This window comes from Cervus canadensis, chromosome 9 (assembly GCF_019320065.1).
Source record: "Cervus canadensis isolate Bull #8, Minnesota chromosome 9, ASM1932006v1, whole genome shotgun sequence".
Lineage (NCBI taxonomy): Eukaryota > Metazoa > Chordata > Mammalia > Artiodactyla > Cervidae > Cervus > Cervus canadensis.
In genome coordinates, this window is record NC_057394.1 from 83,196,947 (window position 1) to 83,206,807 (window position 9,861).

Here is a 9,861-nt window from a genome sequence, read left to right on the forward strand (position 1 = left end):
AAGTTCTAAAAATAAGATCGGATCCCAGTGAAAATGGTGTTCCATTTTCATTTGACTTTTCTTTTGGTTTCCCATTTTCCCCTGAACTGTCATTAAATTATTACATTGCTCTTAAGAGTTCCAGAAATTTTATGGTCCCCTTTCCCACAAATTTTTAGTAATACAAGTTGTCTTTAGTTTTTAGAGCCTAAAAGTCAACCTGGAGAAAGAACAACTTATTTTTACATCTTCCCTTTTGATTCTAGATCTGTGACTGTAGATGTAGAGAACCAACAGTCATTTTCTCACTTGTAGCATTGGCCGGGTTCTTCTGCACCCTCCTTTCCACAGATCATGGTGTGCCCTCCACTCTGGGGCCTCCCGTCCCCATGGGGCCCGTCCAGTGTGACCCTGACCTGTTTCCTCCTGCACAGGCCGGGCTCTGTGAGGCGGAGCAGGAGCAGATGAGGAAGATTCTCTACCAGAAGGAGTCTAATTACAATAGGCTCAAGCGGGCCAAGATGGACAAGTCCATGTTTGTGAAGGTGAAGACCTTGGGCGTTGGCGCCTTTGGGGAGGTGTGCCTGGCCTGTAAGGTGGACACACACGCGCTGTATGCCATGAAGACCCTGAGAAAGAAGGACGTCCTGAACCGCAACCAGGTGGCCCACGTCAAAGCAGAGCGGGACATCCTGGCGGAGGCGGACAATGAATGGGTGGTCAAGCTCTACTACTCCTTCCAGGACAAGGACAGCCTGTACTTTGTGATGGACTACATCCCAGGCGGGGACATGATGAGCCTGCTCATCCGCATGGAGGTGTTCCCTGAGCACCTGGCACGCTTCTACATTGCTGAGCTGACGTTGGCCGTAGAGAGCGTTCACAGGATGGGCTTCATCCACAGGGACATCAAGCCTGACAACATCCTCATAGACCTTGACGGCCATATCAAGCTGACAGACTTTGGCCTCTGCACTGGATTCAGGTGGACCCACAACTCCAAATACTACCAGAAAGGTACTGCCTCCGGCCTCTCCTCCTCACCCCATCCTGGGTGGTGCACCTGTCCCTGTGTGATTTCATAATTTGGTGTGATACCCTTTTCTCCATGAAGAAGTACTATGATGTGTGAGGTGTTTGTTTTTAAGTTAGTGGCTTCAAGTTTTACTAAAATGTTTCAAGGACAGTAGGCCATAGGGTATCTTGGGGCCGGAAGTAGCTGGTCATCATCTTATTTTGTAGCTTGAATTCTTATTTTTTTCCTTTTAAATTTATTTATTTATTTTTGACTGTTCTGGGTCTTTGTTGCTGTGAGGGTTTTTCTCTAGTTGCCAGGAGTGGGGGCGACCCTTCCTTGCAGTGCATGGGCTTCTCCTTGCGGCGGCCTCTCTCACAGAGCATGGTCTCTAGAGCACAGGCTCAGTTGCTCCGAAGCATGTGGAATCTTCCTGGCCAGGGTTCAAGCCTGTGTCCCCTGCATTGGCAGGCAGATTCTTAACCACTGAACCACCAGGGAAGCCCTGGCTTGAATTCTTTGAACTAGTTATTTTATTCCTATAGCTCAGACTTCTGTTTTTTAACTCAAAACTAGTTATAAATCATTTGATTCATTTTTTTTTGGCATTGAAATCATCTGTGTCCACATTTTTGAAATCCTTAATCTTTTCCATGCCTGTCTCAAAACATGTCTGACAAACAGATGGTGTTAGCCTTTGCTCCAGTACTCTTGCCTGGAAAATCCCATGGACGGAGGAGCCTGGTAGGCTGCAGTCCATGGGGTCACTAAGAGTTGGACATGACTGAGTGACTTCACTTTCACTTTTCACTTTCACGCATTGGAGAAGGAAATGGCAACCCACTCCAGTGTTCTTGCCTGGAGAATCCTAGGGACGGCGAAGCCTGGTGGGCTGCCGTCTGTGGGGTCACACAGAGTTGGACACGACTGAAGCGACTTAGCAGCAGCAGCAGCACAGCCCCCAGCACAGGGCACAGCCCCTGCCGTGGCTCCTGTCCTGAGGTGTGTGTGTACTTCATGCTTGGGTCTGAGGCCTGGGACCACAGCCATTCTTGGAGCTGCCAGGGGACTCTCTCTCATTGTGCGAGGAGCTGGGTCAGGTTACTTTTCCTTTTGAAGCTCTGGGTTTATTGCATTGTTGAAGACTGAAAATTGACTTTGTTTTCTGTTCTCTTCTCTCCCCGCCCTGCTTTCTGGGTGACAGGGAGTCACTCCCGGCAGGACAGCATGGAGCCTAGCGACCTCTGGGACGACGTGTCTAACTGCCGGTGTGGAGACCGGCTCAAGACCCTGGAGCAGAGGGCGAGGAGGCAGCACCAGCGATGTCTGGCTCACTCCCTGGTTGGGACCCCAAACTACATTGCCCCGGAAGTGCTCCTCCGGAAAGGTGCATGCTTTGGCTGTGCACCCAAGCTGGGTGATCTCCGAGGGTCCCAGCTCCCACTGTCAGAGTCTCAGTGTCCCCATGTGTCTCCCCACGGGAGCCCGAGAGTGGGGTTTTGTCAGCAGACAAATCTCCAGTGTATCCCCCTCTGCTCGGGAGCTGGCCTGGCGTCTCCACTTGCTCCTCCTTAGGCTGACACTGATGAGCTGGCTGCATGGTGGGCTTGCTCCCTAGAGCCCAGAGGAGTTGTTTGAGGGCCAGGACTGGGTTCAGGGTCCTCACTGGGGCCCACCATCTTCCCTGGTTGGTGGGTGTGAGGATGCAGACCTTCTCTCTCTGTGTCTTTAGTTCTCCCCACTGGTCCAGAGATCCCTTCAAGGTAAGCCTCAGGGATGGGGTGCTCCAACCCATCCAGCAGGCGCTTGACCAACATGAGAGGCACCTCTGATGGTCAGTTGTAGGGGTCCCCAGTGGCAGTGTGCGTGGATCTGATTCCCTGTAAGAAACCTGAACAGCGCCAGACTGTCTGTCCTCACTGGTGGTTTCCACTGTTGGAGCCAGCAGGCTCTGTCCTCATCGTGTTTTCTGTGAGCTGTGTGCCTCATGGCAGGTTGCCAGTCTCTTATGGACCCACGTATAAGGGCAGTACCTCCAGAGGTTGTTGGTCGTGTTGACCTCACTGCCCAGTACAGGACGCCTACTCTGTCCTTTCAAAGTGGGGGTGGGTGCTTGTCTGCAAGGGGGTTCACTGGTGTCCCCCAACCCTGCCATGGGCAGTAGCCCAGCAGAGCCTCCAGGGCCAGGCAGATAGGGGCCACAGGTCACACTTAGCAAGAATTTGGTGACAGGGGGACCAGAGCGGGGCTCGGACTGGGACTTGGGACAGAATCAAAGATGAGCCTTCTCTGACACCCCTAGGAGGCTGTCCTTCCGGAGCCCCAGCTGTGGGAGCCCTGCAGGGCGTGAGGAGCTTGGCTCCCTCCGTGCCCCCAAGGGGCAGGGCAGGGGCAGCCATTACCTTTGCCACAGTTTCCTCCCCTCTTCTCCCAAAAGCTCCCCAGGGAGCCTCGGCACAGGCCTTACGTGACCTCTGGTCACAGCGTTTCTGCTTTTTAGTTTCTACTTTTTTTTTTTTTTTTTTTTGTGGCCGCATCACAGTCTGTGTAATCTTAGCTCTCTGACTAGGGGTCCAGCTTGTGCCAGGCGCACAACCCTAACCATCAGACCGCCGGGGAAGTCCTTAGTTTCTACGATTTTAATTTGTGTCTGTGTCCTTTAAGAACTTAAATTTTTGGTTTAGTATTGTTACTAAGAATAACAGTAACTTTTTAAATTTAAAAGATCTGTTATTATAAGAGCATTCTGTGTTTATCATAGACTAATGCTGTAAAATCAGAAAACACTCGTGCCCACACTCCTGCCACGTGGAGGCTGTGACCTTCGGCAGCCTTTTTCCAGTGGTCTGTTCCGGGCCCCTGTGCAGGAAGCAGTAACGTCACGTGTGCGCCGCGGAGGCGGGAGGTGGAGCGTGACGCGCGCTTCCTCGCTGACCAGAGCCACGCTCTCAGCGCGTCCAAGGTCGCCACGCGGGTGCGAGCTGAGCCCTGCTGTCTTTCAGGTTACACCCAGCTCTGCGACTGGTGGAGTGTCGGCGTGATTCTCTTCGAGATGCTGGTGGGGCAGCCGCCGTTCCTGGCGCCGACGCCCACGGAGACCCAGCTGAAGGTAATAGGGCGCGGGCTCTGAGAAGCCCTGGGGTCTCCGGCTGATACTGGGCCTTTTGTTCCGGGTAGTGCAGGAGTGTCAATTGTATGAAGTGAGGAGTTTTCAGGTATTTTTGTTACTTCCTATTAGGTTTTTTAATTTGAGTGAGTAAAGGCCCAAGGTCAGAACTGAGCTGTGACGTGTGTGTGACCTGGACGCGGGGGAGGCACCGTGACCGCACGTTTGGGCCGGCAGGCAGAGCCCGGTCTGAACCGTGTGGCCTTGAGGAGATGCGTTGGTTGGTTTGGACGTTATGTCTGTACTGTAGGCATAATATAAGAGCTGTGGGCTCAGCCACTTATTATACACATTTCCAGTGTTTCAACTAATTGAAAGATTATCCTGTCAAGTAATAATAGTCAGTTTTAGAATGGTGGCTTTTTACTCTCTGAAGCAATTAATTTGATTCCTTAAGAAAGTTTGACTAGAGAATCTGATGAAACCTTTGGAACGTCTTGGAACAGTGCTCTTGTAACACTATTTTAGGACGTATTCACACACCGGAGTCCGAGGTAGACCCGGGAATGTTAGTAATAGTTACTGTGATGGCCTCTTAATTTAAAAAATCCGCAATTAAGGCCCTGTTTCTTTCCAGTAAAAATGAAATTGGAACTTGGTATTATCTATATCCTAATTGAATTGCTGAACTAGTTAATAATTTTTTTCTAGTTAGTAATTTGCTGGCAGGATAATCACCCAGTTTTAAAAATTGTAATTTTACCATTTTAACTACACTTAATAGTACAATCAGTGGCATTAAGTATATTCACTACTACTTATTTCCAGCCATTTTCACCATCCCAAGCAGAACTTCACCCACTACATGATAACTCCATTCTTCCCTCCTCTTTGCTCCTGTAACCACTCTTCTACTTTCTGTCTCTATGAATTGCCTATTCTTAGGAACTTCATATAAGTGGAATCATACAGTATTTTTCCTTTTGTGACTGACTGACTTCATCAGCATAACATCCTCAAGGTTCATCCCTGTTGGAACCTGTGTCAGAATGTCCTTCCTTTCTAAGGCTAAATACTGCTACATTGTACGTAATATTGAATAATAAATACTCCACTGTATGTAAATAACATTCCATTTTCTTTATCCATCATCTGGCAATGAACGTTTTGTTTGTTTGCACCTTTTGGGCTCTTGTGAGTAGTGCTGCTATGCACATAAGTATGTATATATCTGTTTGCTCCCTGCTTTCAGTTCCTTTGGATATATACCCAGGAGTGAAATTGCTGGGTCATAGGATCATTCTGTGTTGAAACTTCTTGAGGAACCTCCATACTGTTTTCATATGACTGCACCATTTTACATTCCCACCAACAGTATACTGAAGCTCTTATTTCTCCATATCCTAGCCAACATTTATTATTATTTTTTAATAGTAGCTATCCTAGTGGGTGTGAGATGGTATCAGTCTCATTGTGATTTTGATTTGTATTTCCCTGATGTTCAGATGTTGAATTTCTTTTCATATGTGGGCATGTGTAGATACCTTCTTTGGAGAAATGTTTATTCAAATCCTTTGCCCTTTTTTAATTAGGTTGTTTGGGTTATTGTTATTGAGTTTTAGTTTTTTATGTATTCTGCTTATTAATTCCTTATCAGATGTATACTTTGCAAATACATTCTCCCTTTCCATAAGTTTGTCTTTTCACTCTGTTGATAGGGTCCTTTGATGTACAAAAGTTTTAAATTTTGATGAAGACTTTTATGTGTTTTTTTCTTTTATTGCCTGTGCTTTTAGGTATCATATCCAGGAAATCATTGCCAAATTGAACGTCATGAAGATTTTATATATATTTTATTTATTTTATTTGCTGCATTGGGTCTCAGTTACAGCATGTGGGATCTAGTTCCCTGACCAGGGATTGAACCTGGGCCCCCTCCATTGGGAGCACAGTCTTAGCCACTGGACCACCAGGGATGTCCCTCATGAAGATTTTTGCCTTATGTTTTTTTTTCTTTTGAGTTTTATATCTGTGTTGTGCATGTGCACTGTTGTGTCCAACTCTTTGCAACCCCATGGACTGTAGCCCACCAGGCTCCTCTGTCCATGGGATTTCCCAGGCAAGAATACTGGAGTGGGTTGACATGTCTTCCTCCTCTAGGGGATCTTCCCAACCCAGGGATCAGACCTGTGTCTCCTGCATTGCAGACAGATTCTTTATTGCTAGGCCACTGAGGAAACCCACACCAGCCCTTACACCTCCGCACAACTCCCAGTTACATTGACCTTACTTTGTTCTGATTCCAGGAGTAAATAAGCCCTTAATAAAGCATCTGGATGGCTGGTTTGTGTTGTTGATCACTGCTGTCTGGGGGTGGCTTCCTTACCTTGTGCCTCAGACTGTGGGCTCCTGCTGAAACCACATTGGCCATTTGTAGCTGCATCAGATCCTCCTATGTCTGTTTGGTTCTCCTATTGTGAAACTATCAAAATCTTTTTAAAATTATTTTTATTTAAGTGTAATTGATTTACAGTATTAGTTTCAGGTGTAGAGCAAAGTGATTCAGATTATATTTTCAGATTCTTTTCCATTATAGGTTATTGTGTGATATTGAATATAATTCTCTGTGCTATCCAGTCAGCCGTTGTTATCTGTTTTATGTATGGAATCTAAAATACAAAATGAACTTAATTACACAAGTGTAAGTCTATTTCTGTTTTGTAATTAAGTTCATTTTGTATTTTAGATTCCACTATAAGCTATATCATATGGTATTTGTCTGTCTTCTTCTCTTCGTATGACAATCTCTAAGTTCATCCATGTTGCTGCAAATGGCATTATTTTGTTCTTTTTTATAGCTGAGTAGAATTCCATTGTATATATAGACCACATTTTTTATCAGTTCATCTGTTGATGGATATTTAGTTTGCTTCTTGGCTATTGTAAATAGAGCTGCTGTGAACACAGGGGTGCATGTTTCTTTTTGAATTAGAGTTTTGTCTGGATTTATGCCCAGGAGTAGGATTGCTGGGTCATATGCTAAGTCTAATTTTAGTTTTATAAGAAACCTCTATACTGTTCTCCAGAGTGGTGCACCAGTTTACATCCCCACCAGCAGTGTAGGAGGGTTCCCTTTTCTCCATACACCCTCTTCAGCCTTTATTATTTGTCAGCTTTTTGATGATGGTCATTCTGACTTGTGTGAGGTGATAGCTCATTTTGGTTTTGATTTGCATTCCCCTAATGATTAGTGATGTTGAGAAACAATCATGTTCTTTAACACTCTGTCCTATAACGGCCCTCTTTGGCCTCGAGAGTGAGAAGGAAGGAACACTGGGTGTGTTGTCCCCGCAGGTGATTAACTGGGAGAGCACGCTGCACATCCCTGCGCAGGTGGAGCTGAGCCCTGAGGCCCGGGACCTCATTGCCAAGCTGTGCTGTGCAGCTGAGCACCGGTTAGGCCGCAATGGGGCTGATGATCTGAAGGCCCACCCATTCCTGGGCGCCATCGACTTCTCCAGCGACATCCGGAGGCAGCCGGCCCCCTACGTGCCCACCATCAGCCACCCCATGGACACATCCAACTTTGACCCAGTGGATGAGGAGGGCCCCTGGCAGGATGGCAGTGAGGACAGCTCCAAAGCCTGGGATGCGCTGGGCCCTGCGGGCAGCCGGCACCCTGAGCATGCCTTTTACGAGTTCACCTTCCGGAGGTTCTTCGATGACAACGGCCACCCGTTCCGTTGCCCCAAGCCTGCAGTGGCTGAAGCCGTGACCGAGGCTGAGCAGCCGACTTCGGTGGGTCCGGCCCTGGGGGCGCAGGCCGGGGGCTGCCAGCCCGTGTACGTGTAGACTGGTGGACGGGGAGGTCAGCCCGTCAGGTCAGTTGGCTGGTTGCCCCTCAAAGTCTAGTCTGCACCCAAAACCAAAGCGGAAAAGCTTCTGAAAGAGGACTCACCTCTGAGGTCTGCATCTCCAGGTTCTGGTGGAGGCAGGAGGTGTCAGCGCAGCCTGGAATTAGCTTTGAGGACCTTCACGACATTAAAACAATATTTTTTAAATCAGTACAGTAGAAAGAGCACTTATTTTGTTTATAGCCATTTTTCTTATTAAATTATAGGGATTAATTTTGACAAATCATGCTGCTGTTATTTTCTACGTTTGTATTTTATCCACAGCACTTAACTCACATTAGGGAAAGACATAAAGATTGAAGAACATGTGATAAGAAATCTCTGTGCAATAATGTTTAAAAAAAAAAGATAACACTGTCCTGATGTCCTGTCCTGATGTTGCTGATAACCATTTTATTCACACAACAGTTTTTGTTTTATATTTTTCCCACATTTCAAAATTGTGATATATGTTAAAAGCTGCTTTTGTTGTTTTGTTCTGTTCTCTTTTTGCATATTATAGCATAATAGGAAGTGTGAGCAGTTGATCATGCGGGTGTGACTTCAGACATCAGGTATGGAGAGAGCATGAACAGGGTTTTTCTATTATTAATATAACGTGACCGTGTCTTGCCATTCACAGCAGGTTCTGTGAATACGTTTTTACTGAGTGTCCTTGGATGAGTCGTTCTGGACAGTGTGCTGATGCCGCATCGTGAGTGACTTCCTCGCTGTGACTGCACCCCCTCCTCTCTCATTGCAGAAATGCACGTGTACCTGAGAGATGTGACTGTATGTGTCGTGGGTGTGATTGGATTCTTTGAGGGGGCAAAGACATTTGTCCTACACTAAACTTGTGTACATCAAAAGGGATTCACTTAGCTCTGCCAAAAAAGTAAGTTAGCCATGGACCTCTGTCTGTCTCGCCAGTCAGGATGCTGTCCTGTGGCCCAGCCGACACAGGGAGCCAGAGCCCCACCGTGCAGACCTGTGGAGGGTTCTCTCTGCAGTGCTTTTAGTGTGCTTTGAAGGATCCAACTTAACTCGGTTTTAAAAGCACATTTTTCTAATCTTTGTGAAACAGCAAGGACTATTCAAAGTGATGTTGGAGGGGGAAAAAAAGATAATTAAGCCATACATATTTTCTTAGGAGTATAGATGTATATATAACTATATAGATAAACACACAAAATATTCCTATTTCAAATTAGTATGATTCCTATTTAAAGTGATTTATATTTGAATAAAAAGTTAAATTTCTTTTTTGCTTTTTAAAAACCTGATGCATCGTATTTTTTGTTATATTCACATATTTTTCCTTGAGTTTTTTAGCATAATGTATCCATTACTTAGTGTATCTCTAGGCAGCAACACTCACATGTCTATGGATGTCTAAACTGAAGAAGATGATTCCTGTGTACTGGTTTACATGTGTATGAGTGGCAGGTTCTGAGTCTGCTGTGCTGTGTCGTGACTGTCAGTGTTTCTCTAGTTTTGCAGTAACGCCGTGTTGTTATTTACACTTTGACAGCCTTCATGTGGTAGGTTCTTTCTCAGGAACTCAACTTAACTATTATTTATTGATATATCATTGCCTTTGAAAAGCTTCTACTGGCACAATTTATTATTAAAAGTTTGAATCCAAATCCCTAGGTGTCAAATTTTATTGAAATTTGTTAAGTTCTTGTTTGTCTCGTGTGCTTTCCCCATGATTCAAACACAGCAGGGGCTGCCATTGTGAGGGAGAGGAGCTCTTGTCTTGGGAAGGGTCTGGGGTTTGGAGATTGGGTCTCAGGTCACAGCAAAGGGTCCAAGTCCAGGTGCGGTTCTGCGACCAGCTTTCTTCCCGAAGGTGGTGATGGGTGTAC

The 9,861-nt window shown here is 46.2% G+C and overlaps 1 protein-coding gene across 1 annotated transcript in view; it reads left to right on the forward strand.

Annotated features, from left to right (window-relative positions):
• Nucleotides 1–9,639, forward strand: part of LATS2 (large tumor suppressor kinase 2) — a 31,636-nt gene extending 21,997 nt beyond the window's left edge. The window contains exons 5-8 of the mRNA XM_043477629.1: nucleotides 414–996; nucleotides 2,199–2,381; nucleotides 3,997–4,103; nucleotides 7,455–9,639. Of these exons, the coding sequence (XP_043333564.1) occupies nucleotides 414–996; nucleotides 2,199–2,381; nucleotides 3,997–4,103; nucleotides 7,455–7,952 (1,371 nt within the window). The 3' untranslated portion in view covers nucleotides 7,953–9,639. The remainder of the gene's footprint in view (nucleotides 1–413; nucleotides 997–2,198; nucleotides 2,382–3,996; nucleotides 4,104–7,454) is intronic.
• Nucleotides 9,640–9,861: the final 222 nt, after the last annotated feature.